This window comes from Vipera ursinii (assembly GCF_947247035.1).
Source record: "Vipera ursinii genome assembly, chromosome: 1".
In the NCBI taxonomy this organism is placed as follows: domain Eukaryota; kingdom Metazoa; phylum Chordata; class Lepidosauria; order Squamata; family Viperidae; genus Vipera; species Vipera ursinii.
In genome coordinates this window covers 253,501,052-253,520,355 of record NC_139512.1, presented here as the reverse complement: position 1 = coordinate 253,520,355, position 19,304 = coordinate 253,501,052, and the positions used below count along the sequence as shown (strand labels likewise).

The 19,304-nt window shown below is 41.7% G+C and overlaps 1 protein-coding gene across 1 annotated transcript in view; it reads left to right on the top strand.

Moving 5' to 3' along the window:
• AK9 (adenylate kinase 9) overlaps positions 1–19,304 on the top strand; it is a gene marked incomplete at its 5' end in the record, with an annotated part of 70,338 nt that overhangs the window by 31,293 nt on the left and 19,741 nt on the right. Inside the window, 9 exons of the mRNA XM_083350175.1 lie at positions 5,485–5,641; positions 6,464–6,578; positions 7,920–7,975; positions 8,570–8,665; positions 9,450–9,524; positions 10,029–10,106; positions 10,591–10,797; positions 13,250–13,386; positions 14,480–14,692. Coding sequence (XP_083206301.1) covers positions 5,485–5,641; positions 6,464–6,578; positions 7,920–7,975; positions 8,570–8,665; positions 9,450–9,524; positions 10,029–10,106; positions 10,591–10,797; positions 13,250–13,386; positions 14,480–14,692 — 1,134 coding nt within the window. The remainder of the gene's footprint in view (positions 1–5,484; positions 5,642–6,463; positions 6,579–7,919; positions 7,976–8,569; positions 8,666–9,449; positions 9,525–10,028; positions 10,107–10,590; positions 10,798–13,249; positions 13,387–14,479; positions 14,693–19,304) is intronic.

The window sequence follows — 19,304 nt, the reverse complement described above, 5'->3', positions numbered from 1 at the left end:
GGTATTCCCTTTAGTGTACGCTCTATCACCTCTTGAAAGATGCCTGGAGCTACGCTAACTCCGAACTGCAACCGGTCTACCCGGAATGGCCCCTTGTGGGTGACTATTGTTTGTGCAGCAGCGGTCTCTGAGCTGACCGGGAGCTGTAAGTAAGCCTGAGCAAGATCCAGCTTGGCAAAGATCGCTCCTCCCTGGAGTGATGCAAGGATGCTACTGACCGTGGGCACAGGATATGCGTGTGGGTTTAATGCTTTATTGATTGAGCATTTATAATCAGCGCAAATTCTGACGTCACCGTTTGCCTTGAGAGGCATGACAATGAGGGTTTCCCACTCTGCTCCTTCGACTAGATGCAACACCCCCTGCGCCACGAGCTTGTCGAGTTCCCGCTCAATTTTGTGTTTTAATGCGAACAGTACCCTCCGTGGCTTTATTTTAATGGGTTGTATGTTGGGGTTCAATTTGAATGTGATTGGTTGTTGTTGTTGCTAGTTGCGAAGTTGTGTCCGACCCATCACGACCCTATGGACAATGTTCCTCCAGGCTTTCCTGTCCTCTACCATCTTCTGGAGTTCATTTAAGCTCACACCTACTGCTTCAGTAACTCCATCCAGCCACCTCATTCTCTGTCGTCCCCTTCTTCTATTGCCCTCAATCTTTCCCAGCATTAGGCTCTTCTCCAGTGAGTCCTTCCTTCTCATTAGGTGGCCAAAGTATTTGAGTTTCAACTTCAGGATCTGGCCTTCTAAAGAGCAGTCAGGGTTGATCTCTAGGACTGACCGGTTTAATCGCCTTGCAGTCCAAGCAACTCGCAGGAGTCTTCTCCAGCACCACAGTTCAAAGGCCTCAATTCTTTGGCGCTCAGCCTTTCTTATGGTCCAACTTTCACTGCCATACATTGCAACTGGGAAGACCGTAGCCTTCACTATACGCACTTTTGTTGACAGGGTGATGTCTCTGCTTTTTAGTGTGCTGTGTAGATTTGCCATGGCTTTCCTCCCGAGGAGCAAACGTCTTTTAATTTCTTGGCTACAGTCCCCATCTGCAGTGATCTTGAAGCCCAGGAAAATAAAATCTGTCACTACCTCCATTTCTTCCCCATCTATTTGCCAGGAATTGAGAGGGCCGGATGCCATGATCTTGGTTTTCTTAATGTTAAGTTTCAACCCAACTTTTGCACTCTCCTTCTTCACTCGCAACAAGAGACTCTTCAGTTCCTCTTCACTTTCTGCCATTAGAGTGGTATGACCTGCATATCTTAGGTTGTTGATATTTCTTCCAGAAATCTTAATTCCAACTTTTGATTCATCTAGCCCTGCCTTTCTCATGATGTGCTCTGCATATAAGTTAAATAGGCAAGGCGACAGTATACAGCCTTGCCGGACTCCTTTTCCAATTTTGAACCATTCAGTGGTTCCGTGTCCAGTTCTCACTGTTGCTTCTTGGCCCACATATATGTTTCTCAAGAGACAAATAAGATGGTCTGGTACTCCCATCTCTTTAAGAACCTGCCACAGTTTGTTATGATCCACACAATCAAATAGTCAATGAAGCAGAAGTAGATGTTTTTCTGGAACTCTCTAGCTTTCTCCATGATCCAGCGTATGTTGACAATTTGATCTCTAGTTCCTCTGCCTCTTCAAAATCCTGCCTGTACTTCTGGTAGTTCTCGATCCACATACTGCTGAAGTCTAGCTTGTAGGATTTTAAGCATAACTTTACTAGCATGAGTGCAATGGTGCGATAGTTTGAACATTCTTTGGCACTGCCTTTCTTTGGAATTGGAATGTAAACTCATCTTTTCCAATCCTGTGGCCACTGTTGAGTTTTCCAAATTTGCTGGCAAATTGAGTGTAGCACTTTTACTGCATCGTCTTTTAAGATTTTGAATAGCTCAGCTGGAATACTGTCACCTCCACTAGCTTTGTTGTTGCTCAGCTTTTCTAAGGCCCACTTCACTTCACATTCTAGGATGTCTGGCTCGAGATCAGTGACCACCTCATTGTGATTATCAGGGATGTTAAGCTCATTCTTGTATAGTTCTTCTGTGTAATTTTGCCATCTCTTCTTAATCTCTTCTGCTTCTGTTAGGTCCCTGCCATTTTGGTCCTTTATCATGCCCATTTTTGCATTGAACGTTCCCTTCATCTCTCCAATTTTCTTGAAAAGATCTCTGGTCCTCCCTATTCTATTGTTTTCTTCTATTTCTTTGCACTGTTCATTTAAGAAGGCATTCTTATCTCTTCTAGCTATTCTCTGGAATTCTGCATTCAATTGGGCATATCTTTCTTTTTCTCCCTTGCCTTTCGCTTCCCTCCTTTCCTCAGCTATTTGCAAAGCTTCCTCAGACAACCATTTTGCTTTCTTGCATTTCTTTTTCTTTAGGATGGTTTTGGTTGCTACCTCTTGTACAATGTTGCGAGCCTCTGTCCATAGTTCTTCAGGCACCCTGTCTATCATATCTAATTCCTTAAATCTATTTGTCACCTCTACTGTATATTCAACAGGGATATGATTTAATTCATACCTGACTGGCCTAGTGCTTTTCCCTACTTTCTTTAATTTAAGCCTAAACTTTGCAACAAGAGGCTCATGGTCTGAGCCACAGTCAGCTCCTGGTCTTGTTTTTACTGACTGTATAATGTGATTGGTGGACCTGTGTATTTTCCCAGTGTTCCATCAACACGTCTGCAAAAGCCTTACACACGGATTTGATGCTTTGCACTTGGGACTGTGTCTGGTGAATTCCGATAATGCGAATTCCCAGCGCTTTGAACCAGCTCAGCCCCAGCAGGTTAGTCTTTTGCCCCTTGACCATTAGGATGTCCAAAGGCCCCTGGAACTCCCTGTACCTCACAGGAAAGGTAGCCTCCCCCCGGACTTGTATTGGGGAATTCTGAAAATCGGTGAGGGTGATGCTAGATGGTCTCAAGGGAACCCGCTGGCCACTCCGGCTGCAAATTAACTTATAGTTCTCATACAAAATGACTGAGACAGCGGATCCGGAGTCCAGCTCCATTTTACAGGGAACCCCTTGGAGATGCACCACTAGCTTATTTTGGGGGTGAGTAGTTGTCGAGCCCCCATATTACACACTGCCCCTCTGCTCTCTGTGTGTCTGATGGACACGATGCGTTTCGGAGCCCCAGTACCTGACGCCAGGTGAGCTTCAGCATCCACCTCGTGCAGCGTGTCACGGTTCCTGCTCCAGCAAACAGACGCGATGTGTCCCGTCTTGCCACACGCTCGGCATTTGGCCGTTCTGAACTTGCAGGTGGAACAATGATGGTTCCCCTCATAGCCAGCACATTTCTGCTTGGTCGAGCCACACTTACAACTGGAGCATTTCCTGTCCTGGCTGTTGGCCGCAGCTGTGGACCATTGACCCCTCCAGCTATCGCGCTGTCCCATCGGGTGGGGGGCTCTGAGCTGTAGCACATTCACCTCCGTCTCCAGATCATCCGTGCTGCTCCCTCTGGCCCTGTGCGTCTGATGGATGGTGATACTCTGATTGCCTCGGATGGTCTCAGTCGGCTCTGGCTTCTCAGCTAACTCCCGGGCCAGTACTTCCTCCTGTACTTGCTTGAGAGTCAGACCTGGTCTGGCCAACAGCTTCTGCCTCAGTTTTTGGTCCCTGAGGCCAAAGACAATTCTGTCCCGCAACCTCCTTTCTAAATTGTCAAAGTTGCAAAGGCGAGCCGCCTGTCAGACTACAGCCATGAATGCTGACCCTGATTCACCCGGCAGCTGGTTCCTCTTTACAAACTCGAACGTCCATGCCATTTCCAACATATGCGGGTTAAAATACTGATTCAGTTTGTCCATGAGGTCGTCGTACTTCACCTCCCCAATGGCTGTGGGTGAACACAGACCCACTGCCAGTTTATAAATGTCCTTTCCACATGTGCTGAGTAGGGCGGCCACCTTTATCCTGTCCTCAGTGATGCGGTTTACTATGAAATAAAACTCTAGCTACCCCACGAACACTTCCCATTCTTCGGGCTGGGCGCTATTGAAAATGGGAGCTAAACGACCGGTGCCAAGGGAGCTTGACCGACCTGGGCCATGGGAGCCTGACCATCCTGAGACATCTTGAGCGATCTGATCAATCCTGTTCCACTTCAGGTGACGATTCCCTGCCAGACAGGGTGTCCTACCACCCTTCGGAACAGCATCCCACCTTTGTCGCCAATTGTTGTGTCGGGTTCAAGGATCAAAGAGACTCAGACTTCAAGCGTGCCATGACTTTATTAGGAGGAAAACGTGGTCCAGAATGGGGGAACAAAGGGTACCAGTCCACCTTTATACCTGGCCAGGTAAATACCTGGCCAATAGAGTTAAACCCCTGCTTCCCGCCGGCGGGTCAGCCAATCCCTTTAAATCCAGCTCTCCCGCCGAACGCTGTCCCTTTAAATCCTGCTTTCCCGCCGAACACTGTTCCTGCCTGGAGCTGTCCAGCTCCGTGCCTCCTTCAGTAGCTGTCACACGTGTATGCTATGCTGCATACACTACACTTATGCTCGGAAAGATTGAGGGCAATAGAAGAAGGGGATGACAGAGAATGAGGTGGCTGGAGGGAGTCACTGAAGCAGTAGGCGTGAGCTTAAATGGACTCCAGAAGATGGTAGAGGATAGGAAGGCCTGGAGGAACGTTGTCCATAGGGTCGCGATGGGTCGGACATGACTTCGCAGCTAACAACAACAACAAGGACTGCTAAAGAGAACTAGTTTAGTATAGTAGTTAAAGCATTAGGCTAAAACCTGGAAACTGTGTTGTATAATCATGCCATAGGAATAAAGACACCTGGATAACCTTAGTCCAATTAATTTCTCTTGGTCCCAGGAAAGAGGCAATGGCAAACGATTTTTTGAAAAACCTTGCCAAGGAAACTGTGGAGACTTCCCCAGGCAGTCTCCAAGAATCAGACAAGATTGAACAAAGCGACAAAGGTTAGGGACTGCTGTTCTAGTCCAATCCCCTGCTCAGGCAGGAAATCCTATACCAGTTCAGACAAATGGTTGTCCAATCTTTTTTTAAAAAAAACTTGCAGTGTTGGAGCATTCGCAGCTTCTCATCCAACACTTTTTAACCATTTGTCTGAAAGTTTTTAACCATTTGTCTGAAATGATATAGAATTTCCTGCCTGAACAGGGGGTTGGACTAGCAAACCTATAAGATCTCTTCCAATTCCATTATTCTGTTATCTGAAATATATGTAACAACTGAACAGAAAACAAGTCTTTCAAGGAAAAGATTTGATCTAGCAAGTGCAGATTGTCATAACTTTGTATCTGTCTCTCTCTGATATGCAATATACTTTTTAATGAATTAGCTTGTTGGAATATTTGATGAAAATTCTATTGCTGAGGAAAAATTCATGCAAGCCAGTTAACCGAACTCAAAAATGTGTTTTTATTCTAAACAATGCACTTGTCATTCTGTATGTTCAACCATTTAATATGCTAATTGCACTCTTATTTCAGCTACAGAAGACAAATGCAAGCAGATATCCAGGAGCTGCACATAAAGGAGGATGGATAGTGGATAATTTTCCTCCATTGACAGAACACTGGAGTGCTTTGGTAGAAAAAGGAGTCCTACCTGATATTGTAATTTGTTTGAAGAATGTTGAACAAAATGGTTAGTGAATATTTAGACATGAATATATAAAATGAATATCACTTAAGGAATAATCATCATAACTAAAGTAGTAAGTTTTCAACATGTTCTTTCTCCCAGCTGTAGAATTCGAACTCTAAAAATGTGAATGCTGTTGCTGGATTCCAATTCCCATCAGCCTCATCCAGTATCATCAATCAAAAGTTAGGAAACCTGAAGCCTAACCATAGCTGGAGATTCAATCCCTGCTTTAGAGATTTTTCAATTTTAGCTTGGAAATAACATAGAAAAGAACTGCACACAGAGAATTGACACATTAATCTTACCATTATTGTATCCTACTTTACCACAAGTTTAATTCCTTGATTAATGCATACATTCATTAAAATGCAGTATAAATAGTTACAGTATATACTATTTATTTCCTTCAACTACTCAACTAAATTTATTTAGCTATTGAAAGACATTTGATTTCTTAAGACAATGGTTCCCAACCTTTTCTATACCCCGCACCCCTAGAACGCTTCTGATATATTCTTGCACCCCTTACAAAAGTTCAAAATAATGGCAACGAATTATGCATATGTGCTATAATTTTGAAAACCCAAGTTTTCGCACCCCCTGGAATATCATCTCACGCCCCTGGTTGGGAACCCCTGTCTCAAGATATTTAAAGCAATTGCCTAAAGAATGCTGTCTAATACAGTTAATTGTTATTATTGGGAGCATTATGCAATTAAGCATTATTACTGGAATCAACAATAGCTCTTTTTAAAAATTATATATTTTCTGAGATGTGGTACACAGCCCTTTTCTGTTGTATTGTTTTCTATTATATTGCAGGACAGTTGGTACTGCATAGACTGTACCATGCACATAAAGAAGAAATTGATGCTAATATTATACAAAGGCTAGTAGATGAAGTTTTGAAGAAGAAACAAGAGGAAGAAGAAGCAAAGCAAGTATTTAGAAAAGGGAGGAGGGAGAGAAAGATTTAATTAAAATGGACTGCAAAGAAGGTTGGTCTATGTAAAGAGAATACCCCAAACCCTGGTATTCTTTTGTGCCATGGCTTTCCTTTACAGAGAATAAACTGATTGCTAAGTAGCCCAGCAAAGATTTAGCTTTTTTTTTTTTACTGAAATTTGTATAACCTGTTAGACTGACTGTGGGTAGACCAATATGGAATTTTTTAGAATAATTGATATTCAGTAAGATTGCAGTTCATTTTCATTCATGTTATATCATCATTTGAATTGTCTGAATTCTACTCAAAAAATGGTGTCTCCAGCCAAGCCTAACAAAAATAGAAATAGCCACATTCCACCTCAGCAATAGGTAAGCAAAATACCAGCCTTCAGTGAAGTTCCAGAACTATATTTTACAATATAATAACTTTCCAAAATACCTGGAGGGGACACTGGGCAGATCATTGACCTTCCAGCAACACCTGGAAGAAACAGCTGCAAAATTGAAAAGCCACAACAATGTACTGAACAGACTGGCTGGTACATCCTGGATGCTGGTGCTAATACCCTATGAATAATAGCCTTGGCATTGGTTTATTCCACAGCTGAATGTTGTACCAGAGTGTGGCTTAAAAGCGCCCTCCTAAATAGTCAATGTCAACTCAAACAATGCATTTCATCTCTGGCACATTGCCTCCCACTTCTTTGCAGTGGTTATCAGTACTTAGCAATATTATACCACCCCACATTAGAAGACATTAAGCTTTCATTCAGCTATGGTCAAGGATGCTGAACTATAAGTCCCTCCCTATTCACCAGGGCTATTCACAGCTTGTCACAAGATTGAAATCCCATAGATCAGCTTGGAAAACAGCTATTCAATTAACATCTGGAGAGGAATGGACCAAGGTACCTTCTTGTGGCCTTACCAATAGTGATCCTTCTACCAAACCACCTGCTTTTGACTTGACTTGCTTTGTCTGGTCGAAATTGAACAGAATTGGGTGTAGTATTGGAAGAATTGCCTCTGCCCTGGATCAGTGGGGAATGGTTAGAGTCTCCTTGTTGCGATTGTGGTCCTGATATGAAAACTATTGAACATATTGTTCAAGATTGTCCACTATGTGTGTTCTCTGTTCCCTAGAAGATCCAAATGAAGCAACATCAGAGGCAATTGCCTGGATGGGCATCCAGTTATGAAGCCACTGCCATATCCCCATAGAAGATTTACTTATAATTGTGTGTGTGTGTGTGTGTGTGTGTGTGTGTGTGTTTCTCTTCTTTCATGTTCTCATACTAAATAAATAAATTGCTTGAACTTCTAATTGCAGAAGAGAACTGCAAGAAATGTTAAAACTGCAAGCTCAGGAATCTGCTGAAGAAAGAGGTAAGAAATACAGTTGTGTTTTTAGAATTATTATAGCAATGAAGTTAATTTTGTCCATGTTAATCATATTGTTAAACTCAAAAGTACTATTTACAAGGAAGAATTTAAATCTGGGGCATGACTCTGTTCCTACCATTCACCATATTTATACAGTATATAAATAGGATGTACCAAAACATAAAAACGGAACTGGAAGGCAGCTGTTGCATATCATAAGGGTATTAGGAGAAATTAAGCAAATGAATGGCTTGGGCAATATCAGGAAATAAATTTCATAGATATGAAGCCATTGATTTCTAGTGGTTATCCCAAGCAATTATTCCAAGTTCTGAAAATGGATGATTTTTGGTTGATATTCAAGTACTCCTTATAACTCTAAACCATGGAATCTAGCATGCTAGCTTTATTTGTAATTTTAGTATTCTTGTCTGATTGTATTATATGCTATTTGAAAGCTTAAATTGGAATCCAATTTTGGGTTGTCTGATGACTTTCTAAACTGTTTGTATTGTTTATAGTACAGTAGACTCCCACCTAGAGTTCCAAAATTGCCTTATAAATGTTTCCAAAGAAATGTTTTTCTTGTGTTTATAGGATCTACAGAGTTTCTGGAAGATAGCTTTGGAGTTGAAAGAGGTCAACCAGGACAAGCTTATTCTTCTGAATCTAAACAGAAAGAAACATCTGGAGGTTAGGATATCTGTGATATTTTAATTATTTTTTTTCTTCTGACAAACATCATTGTTTTATTACATTACTGTGTCTGTAATGTTGCTATAGAAAAGCTGAGGGCAGCAAAGTATTTTTCTTACCATGTCTTCTTTTTCCACTTTCTTTGAGAATGTTTTTGCTACAAATAGTATCATTCTGTCTGCTAAGAGATCTTTTTCAGTATAATTCTCATGTGGAAACACCCATTTCTGCACTGACTGAACTAAGATGGGATTTGAATCATATGAGCAGACTAACATCTAAAACACAAATATGCAAGTTATTCCTGCTGAAAGCCATATCTGGCCTGTAAACATCCCAAGGACATAACTTAAGTATGTATTGGGTAGAATGATGACAAAGAAATTAAAATTTCACAGAAATGATATATTACAAATATTATAATATTGACATAACTACTCTCCGATGATGTATTAAAGATTTTCCTATAATGATGTATAAATATTTTTATTACTTAATGGAAAGACAGACCTTGAAAATTGGTTTACCCCTTCTATAACCAGCTATTGAAGTTCAAATTGAATTTGCATCACAGAAATTATACATCACAAATAATTACATAATTAGCCCATCTCCCTTATTTGTACAGTTTACATTAACTTTTATTGAATAAGTTTATTTTAATAATCTTCAGTTCTCTATAACTTTATGGTTTCTTAGCATCTTTTTTAGCTTTACTGTGATTATATGGGTTACATGAAATCAATAAGAAACCTCAATGTTTTTATATATATGTGTACAGAAACAGTGCAGTTTGTAGATAAGAGTGATGAAGCACAGGTTTCTACAGACTCCAAAGAACATGAATCTAAGACAGGTTAGATTTTATATATGTGTGTGTGTGTGTGTGTGTGTGTGTCTGTGTGTGTGTGTGTAAATATATATATCAGTAGTAGTTCATTATATGAGACAACTACTTTTACTCCTTTAATCCTATGTCACTGTTACAGTTTTTATTGTTTCACTGTATTTTTAATATAAAAATAGAATGAACACCTGTGATTTGATAGCCTTATAAATCTATCAACATCATCATCATCATTAATGTATCCTTTATTAAATATTATCATTTACATTTCATTTTTTGTCCCCATCTAATTAATATATTTGTTAGTTTTTCTTTATAGAAAACCTTGTTACTACGGTAGCTTAATCTGATAAACTTTCAGAAGCAAAGGGTACAAAGTGAAAATTATGCTAATTTTTCATTAGCAGTTCAAAACTACTACTTTCCTAAATATTTTGAAAGTTCTTAATGTTTAAAATGAACTATACGAAATTAAATATTAGTGATTCTCTCTTAATCTCTTAATCTTCACAGAATCAACAGAACCCCTTGAAAGTGAAGAAAAATCTGTATCACAATATGAACACCTGAAAAGTATTGCATCTGAACTAGGTTAGAGGTTGTCCGGGTCGCTCATCCTGCCAAGGGGTGGTCTGCATTGAATAACCCACAATGATTGGCTTTGTATAATCATTCCAGTTCTTTCTCAAAAATTTACAGTTGAAACAAGCTTTTGTTGTGTGCTCTGTCACAATTTAACGTTGCTGTTATGTCCTCCTTAGAATACTTCATTCCCCCTCCATCCAATTTTTCATTTTTTTCCCTCAGCAGTTTCATGAGCACACCTATTCTTCATTGAGCTGTTAGAGGAATTTCCCTCGTTAAGTATTTCTCCCTCCCGCTTTCAGATTTCTGAACTTCTGCAGAAGTCCTCCGGGTCTGTTTAGTTTGTTGGTTCTCTTTCTTGTGAAGTCTTCAGTTGGAGCTCCATAAGTAGTGGAGCAAGTATCAAGAAGAAATTCCTGCCAGAAAACATAGGAGACCAACTAGTTGTTAATACATAATTGTTTCCTAAAATGCAACTTGATTTGTTTAGGGGTCACAATGCCTGAGTATCCTGAAGATGGTTTTCCAGATGTAATAGAAATCGAGCCATTTAGAAACAAGGTCAGCCAGTTCCAGAATAACTGGCAAAAATTAGAGTCACATGTTGCAGAAACACCTTTGGTCCAGATTACTGAATTGGAGATTGATGGCCAGACTCCAGAAATGCTGCTTAATAAGAGTATACAAGCTATGCAACGTAAGTAATTCACATTCACTGTTGTTTCAAAACGATTTCTTCCTCGGGAGATTTGGGCTGGTTTTTGGCTTTGTTTTATTAACAATTTCTTCAAATTATAAATAAAGTTGGCTGAAGCAAGCTTGTACAAATTATGAGCTACTTCTGAACAGGCAAATAACACCTTATAATTGTGGCCAACTTAGTATTGTACTGTATGTCCATGTACTTCTACTTGGAAAATAAACAATAACGGCAAGAGAAAGTTAATATTTAAAATTCTATAAACATTTAATTGGTTTAATATAAAGGCTGTTTTAATATGAATGCAGTATCCTGAATAATCAAAATGACTTCTTTTACTCATATTTGGAAAAGCATTCATATATTAAAATGGAACATTTTTAAAACTTTTTTTTTAAAAAAATGGACTGCCAGCAGGACAATAGAAGGAAACGCTCTTGCCATTTTATTCTGAAATTGAAGGCAGTGTTGACATCACAAGTTGAGTGGCTTCATCTAGAGATAAATGAACAAAACAGGACTTAATTTTTCTTCTGGAAAATCAGAGGATTCCATTAATAGTCTATTTGAAGAGAACAAATGGAGGGAAGGGGATCGACTTTTCAAATATGATGGCTTTTCCTGCTGAATTGTCTCTTAGGATCAGGTACTACTTGTGAATATGAATAGGGGCTCACAGCTTCTGCTTAAAGTGTAGGTGTCCACTGTAGCTAGAACTTTGCACAACTCCATCTGATGCACCAGATGCATTCTTCCTGAATCAAGGGGCCTTCAGACAGTTAGTTATTTCTTGGCTTGACAATTGCAATGCTCTCTACATGGAGCTGCCTTAAAGACAACTCAGAAGCTTCAACTGGTCCAGAATGTGATGGAGAGAGCAGCGATGGGCATGCCTCATTATGCCCATGTAAGAACCCTGCTTCACAAGTTGTATTGATTGCTGATTTAGTTCCAGGTGTAATTCAGGATCCTGTTTGTTACCTATAAGGTCCTACACGGCATAGAGCCTGGTTAACCTGTCTCACATAACATTGGTCCAGTCAATTTGATCCCGCTGGGTTGATGTGCTCTGATTAAACAATGTCCTCTCTAAGGGCTCTGGAAGTGCACCTTCTTTATAGCAGTGGTGGCCTCTGGAATGAGGTTACCCCCAATATCCAATTGATCCCACTCTGTTGTTATTTAGAAAAACTCTGAAGACCTTAACTCATTACACAGGACGCTGGTAAGGGAGAGTGAGACTCCTCACTTCATCACATTTGCCCTAGCTTATCTTTATTTTTATGTTTTATTGATATTATTGTAATTTCTTTCTTTGAATGTTTTGAGCCACCCAGACTCATGAGATTTAGGCTGCATACAACTTTAATAGTAATAACATCATCAAACAACATCTGCCTATCCCAGGTCTTTAGGAAGGACTCGATAGGTTGATAAAAATGCCAAATCCAATCTAAACATCTGGCTGACTGTGCAACCAACCATTAATAATAATTATTATCTGTTTAAATGTCAGAGATCATAGTTATCGATAGATCCATTCTTCTGAATGTTTAAAATTATCAGAATTAGTAGTTATAATATTGCTATACTTTATGGCAATGGCTTACATATTTTGACATAAAGAAGTTGGTGTATACAGGAAATGTGGGATATATTAGAAGGGCAGAGTGAATCAGTTCATAGCTAAACATATTGAATTGGGGGTGGTAGTTTTTTAACAGGAGGTTCTGGTTTAGATATTTCATGATTTATAGTGATGATAAATATAAACTATCAGCACTGCTTTTATTCTGCACAATATGGATTCATAATAAACTGTGTGCCTGGCTGAGGAATTCTGGGAGTTGAAGTCCACAAGTCATAAAAAGGCCAAGTTTGAAGACCCCTGTATTAGATGAATAGTATCATGAACCTTCATTTCCTGAATATATATTTCTATGAGCTTTTTATTTTAATTCTAAGGATTCATTTCCTATAAAGGCTGACACCTAATGTACAAGAATATGGAACTACAATGGGTGGTGCTGACAATTGATAGAAGATTGTCTGTTACATACCTGTAAAAGGGTGGAACATGTCATGATATCACAATATATTTTTTCATTATAGCATCACTGTGGTTAGGAGCACATAGCTATGTGCATAAAGATATTCCTTATGACTCACTGATTTCAGCAATCCTGTATTTGTACACTTAACACACTAATCTTATATGTTAGAACTCTAGTTTTTAGCATGCTCCACCAACTTTTCATGACGGTTAGGAATTTGTAAATTAGAATCCTAATAAATTTCTGGAATACCAGAATATCATCTGCTGAATCTGTGGCTTGAAGAATTTCAGTATCATATAGAATTCCATGCATATTCATATTTTATCTCTGATCCTGCATGTACAGTATTTTTTGGAAAAAAATAAAATCTAAAAATTGGCTATCTCTGACAGAACCTTTTAAATATCATGGTTGGGAATTGTCTCCTGAAGATGAAGATGAAGAACAAGAAGATTTGCAGGCTGAAGCAGAGGCTCAGGCAGAAGAAGAAGAAGAGGGTGATGAAGAAGAAGAGGAAGAAGAGGAAGAAGTAATCCCTAGCTCTCAACTCCATAGATTATTTTAAATTGTAATTTACTGAATGACATGATATGCAAGATAACAATTTATATAACTTCATCTTTATAGAAAGAGTATAACTTAAAGAAGCTGCAATGTTTGCATATGAACAAAAAACAGTTATATTTTTGCATATATGCAAACATGGTGGCTAAAGAAGTCTATCCACAACCCCTACTTTTTGGAGTCCTGCATGGCTCAGCACAGTACTCTCTCTGTTCCTGTTTAACACAGATGTTAAACATGGCAATGGATATCTTCCCCCTAAGGCTGCTGATGTCTTGTCTTGGTATCTGGAAGCTGTGGGAGTTTGGATGGGGAACAACAGCTTCAGCTCAACCTAGCAAGACTGAGCAGGCTTGGGTTTGGGGACTTCTGGGAACTTAGCTGCATGGGGTGGAACTGCCACAAACAAACCTTTTGGAATCTTTCTAGACCAGGGGCTCCCAACCTTTTGGGCACCAAGGAACAGTTCCGTGGAGAGAGGTTTTCCTGCGGACCGGAGGGGACGTGGTTTGGTGTGCTGCCTGCATCCCGTGGATGGAGCTTCCCTTGTTCACGGGGACTGGTTTCTGGCATGCCGCAACCCAGTGCTGGTCCACGGACCCAGAGTTGGGGACCCCCATTCTAGACACATGGGAGTCTTTCTGAACACATGGCTCCTGCTGGTGACCTCTTTCCCCCACCTCATCCCCTATCTACACGATCAGACTGGTTATGTCCTAAGCAACGGAGGTTTTCTTAAAATTATTTGTTCATTAGATTTAAATCTAACCTTAGATCCAGGCAGCTTATATGTGAATTTCCCTTTATTTTATCCCCCAACAAACACCCTATGAGAGAGGTGGGGCTGAACAACAGAGTGATTGAGCAAAGTTATGGTTGTCATGGCTGTGGGTAGAATTGAAGCTGGATTCTTGTTCAACACCTTTACTGAGTATAGAATGGATCTGCAGCTGCTTCCTACCCTCTGACTAAGATCTGTGCCAATGTGTTACAGTAAATTCAGATTCTTTAAAGTGTTAATGTGAATAATCTTATCAGAAATATTTTGCTGTTTTAAGGATGAAGAAAAAATTGCTGAGAGGAAGAGACACATGGGAGATACAAAGCATTTCTGTCCAGTGATTCTGAAGGAAAACTTTATCCTTTACCCAGGGATTTCTGAAAATGCAGCTAAATATCGAGAAAAATACTATTATTTTTCAACTCCAGAAAACAGAGATAAATTTCTAGAAAATCCTGAGGAGTTTGTTTCTCACAATGAGCCATTAAAAGTATGCAGATCTTACATGTATGAGCTATATAAATTAACACTGATTGAGGTTCCAATATTTTTCAAATATGTACCTCTATGTGGGCATCTGTGTTTACCTATGCTTACGTGTGATATTTTAATAGAATGGCAATGGTGATGACAATAGGTAATGATATTCAGGTCTCCGCATGAAATATTGGATTCCTCCACTATGAATCCAAAGTTGGCATATAGCAAAAATTGGTTCAGCACAAGATTTTTCTGGACTGATTTGTTATGTGCAAAAGCCACTTCCATTCAGAGCATCTTGGGAATATTGCAATATCATTTATGAATTGCTGCTGAATTAAATTTGTCTTAATAAAGGACAGCTGCTCTAGTGCAAAGCAAAATCTTGGAGCGAAGAGGATATATCAGACTTACTGTCCTCTAGAAACTATTCATAGTCTTTCCGGCAAAACATTCTGAGACCTATGCTCCTTTCCTCTTCAGTAGCCCAACTGATAAGTTGCACTTGGGTCTGAATATTAATGTATGTATGTATGCATTACGGAAACTTGGTTGGGCCTGGAGGGAGGAGTCCCTCTGATTGAATTATGCCCACCAGGTTTCCGTGTGCTGCATCAGCCTCGGGCTCAGGGTAGGGGCAGAGGGGTGGCAGTTGTCATCAAGGAGGCCCTTTGTCCGCGGGAGGCCACGGCCCCACAGATAGGCGGATGTGAGTCCCTCCTCCTGAGGTGGGGCCCTGGAGGTCAGTTGAGCCTGTTGCTTGCGTACCTTTCTCCCAGCTGCATGGCAACAGCCCTGCCCGGGCTGCTCGACGCTCTCTCGGGGTTGGCGGTTGAGTTTCCCAGACTTATGGTTCTGGGGGATTTCAACTTGCCTTCCTTGGAGGAGACGTCGGGAGTGGCCCAAAAGTTCATGGCTTCCATGATGGCCATGGACCTGACCCAGATTATTCAGGGTCCGACCCACGAGGGGGAAACATGCCCGACCTTATTTTTATCTCCGGGCAGTGGCTTAATGGTCTGGGTGGGGTTTCTCCATCTACTCAACCCCTCTCATGGACAGATCATTATCTCCTGTGGCTGGGCCTCCGTCATGCCACCTCCCGCTGCTGGGAGGCAGAACCGACCACGTGGTTCTGCCCCAGACGCCTGATGGACCCGGAAGGGTTTCAGACGGCACTTGGACTGATTCCTGCCTCCCTTTCCCACAGCCCGGTCGAGACCTTGGTTGACGCCTGGCAACGGGCTGCTTTTGAGGCTCTTGACCGCGTTGTGCCTTTGCAGCCTCTTACCCGGTGCAGGTCCCAGTTAGCCCCTTGGTTTTTCGTGGACCTACGGGAGATGAAGCGCCGGAGGAGGGGCCTAAAGAGCATTTGGAGATCCAGTCGGTCTGAATCTGACCGAACACAGTTAAGATCTTTTACCAGATCTTACCTTGTGGCAATGGAGGTGGTGAAGCATGCTTACTTTGCCACCCTCATTGCATCCGCAGATAATCGCCCGGCCGCCCTGTTTAGAGTGACCCTTTTAAATCAGGGGACAGGGGAAGATCCCTTGTGGGGATGGGCCAAGGAGTTTAGTCAGCATCTGCTGGACAAAGTCGCTCAGATTCAGACCGGTCTGGACTCTGACTGGGCAGTATCTGACGGGGAAACGATGGGTCTGGCCGATATTATTTGGGAGGAGTTTGACCCTGTGACTCTGGATGAAGTGTACAGGATCATGGGTAGATTGAGTGCCACCACGTGTTTGTTGGACCCGTGTCCCTCCTGGCTGGTTTATGCGGCTCAGGAGGTCACACCAGGCTGGCTCCAGGTAGTGATTAATGCTTCTCTGAGTGAGGGGTGCTTCCCTGCCACCTTGAAGGAGGCGGTGGTGAGGCCCCTCCTCAAGAAACCTGCCCTGGACCCGGCCATTTTGAATAACTTTCATCCTGTCTCCAACCTTTGCTTTCTTGCGAAGGTTGTTGAGAGTGTGGTGGCACGGCAACTCCCGTTGGTCCTGGAGGAAACTGAGTATCTGGATCCATACCAATCGGGTTTCAGGCCCGGGTACAGTACGGAGATGGCATTGGTCTCGCTGGTGGATGATCTCTGGCGGGCTCGGGATAGGGGTTATTCCTCTGTCCTAGTCCTATTAGATCTCTCAGCAGCTTTTGATACCATCGACCATGGTATCCTGCTGCGACATCTCTGGGGGTTTGGGAGTGGGAGGTACTGTTTTACGGTGGTTCTCCTACCTCTCGGGCCGTTCACAGATGGTGTTGGCAGGAGGACAGAGGTCAACCCCGAGGCCTTGATTGTGGGGTGCCTCAGGGGTCGGTCCTCTCTCCCCTCCTGTTCAACATCTATATGAAGCCACTGGGCGAGATCATCCGTGGTTTCGGGGTGAGGTATCATCAATATGCGGATGATAGCTTTTCATCTCCACCCCGAACCAAACCAGTGATGCCCTCGATGTGATGTCCCGGTGCCTGGAAGCGGTACGAATCTGGATGGGGAAGAACAGGCTCCAGCTCAACCCGGCCAAGACCGAGTGGCTTTACGTATCGGCATCTTGTGTAGTCCAAGATCTTCCATCTTTGGTTATGGGGGGAGAGGTGTTGCCTCCCGTTGATAGAGCGCTCAACTTAGGCGTCCTCCTGGATGCACAACTCAGTTTAGAAGATCATGTTGGAGTCATGGCCAGGGGGACATTTGCACAGGTTCGCCTGGTGCAGCAGTTACTACCCTATCTGGACCAAGATGCTTTACGTACGGTCACTCATGCGCTCGTCACCTCCCGGGTAGATTACTGCAATGCTCTCTACATGGGGCTGCCCTTGAAGACCACCCGGAGGCTTCAGCTAGTGCAGAATGCGGCTGCACGGGTTGTGATGGGAGCATCCCGATACTCCCATATTACACCCCTCCTGCGTGAGCTGCATTGGCTACCGGTTGCCCTCTGGGTGAGATTCAAGGTGCTGGTTCTTACCTATGAAGCCCTACATGGCTTAGGCCCGGGATATTTGCAGGACCGTCTGCTGCCAGGAACGTTTTCCCATCGCCCTGTGCACTCACACAGGGAGGGCCTCGTGAGGGTGCCATCGGCCAGACAATGTCGGCTGGTGACCCCTAGGGGGAGGGCCTTCTCAGATGGGGCACCTGCTTGGTGGAATCAACTCCCCCAGGAGCTCCGGATGGCCCCAGACCTTCGGTCCTTTCGCCATGACCTTAAGACATATCTTTTCCAACAGCCCAATGATGATAATGGGGTTTTTAACTATGATTTTAAATGTTTTTATTGGTTTTAGTGGGACTTTGACACAATTTAATTCTTTTTAAATATTTTTATTTATTTGTATTTTATTGTTGTTAGCCGCCCTGAGTCCTTCGGGAGATAGGGCGGCATATAAATCTCATTATAAATAAATAAGTATGTGTTGAATTAGAGGTTATTTCTGAGCAACAGAAGGTTGAGAACTCAATACTGAAGTGCAACAGTTACGACACTGTTGGCTCTGATGACTAGAGAAGGAAAAGATGTCAGTCCATATACTAATATCAGAATAACAGAGTTGGAAGTGACCTTGGAGGTCTTTTAGTCCAACCCTCTGTTCAGGCAGGAAACCCTATACTATTTCAGACAAATGGTTGTCCAATCTCTTCTTAAAAACTTCCAGCGTTGGAGCATTCACAACTTCTAGAGATGTTGCAAATCAAGCTTAGTTAAATGGAGGCTTCATTGTCTTCTTTCTTTGAAGATGGCTCTGAGGCTCACTATACTATATTTCCACTTCTATATTACTTAAATCAGACATGTCAAACTCGTGACGTCACATTACATCACACAACATATCGGGGCTGTTTTGCCATTGCTGGCAATTGGGTGGGCGTGGCTTCCGCATGATGCGTCTGGCCCGTGGGCCGGCAGTTTGACACCCCTGACTTAAATGAATAACAATTCAGTATATCAATAAAATCAGTGTTGAATTCCAATTCCAAGCACTCCTTGCTAGCATGATTGGTAATGCCAGGGGTTATAATCTCACAATATTTGATAGATTACTGGTTCCATCCTTCCTTTAAAATACAGATCATATTTTCATTTTCTAAGTTAGGAAAAGTCTTCTTTGAGACACAGCCATGTAGTTTTCTTACAAAATTGTTTACCATTACCATCTTCTGGGATCTGTTTTCAATTTCACAGTTTTGACTCCAGCTCTGCAAATTTCGGATGGTCTCTCATCTAATGACTAACTTCATCAGCCCCTGCTTAGCTTTTTGAGATCATCCAAAGTTAGCTAGGTATTTCCACGTAATATAGCTGTGTTGCTTACTTATTTGTTGTTTCTTTAACTGCTAAGGCTATGCAATTCTACAACTTTGATTCTAAAGTGATGCTTTGGAATGTGCAGAAGTATGAAAGCAGCATCTGTGTAGAACAGCTGTCATACAACATACTTTCTATATATAATTCAGTTATTCATGCTGAAGTATTTACTATTAGTAAATAATATCTTTGAAAATATGGATCTTCTACCTGACGTTTCTCAAATTTGTCATAAAGGATTTTCCTAGAAATATTTATTCAATAACCTTATTGATCAAAACCTTCTCTTTTAAAAAGCTATATAATTATATT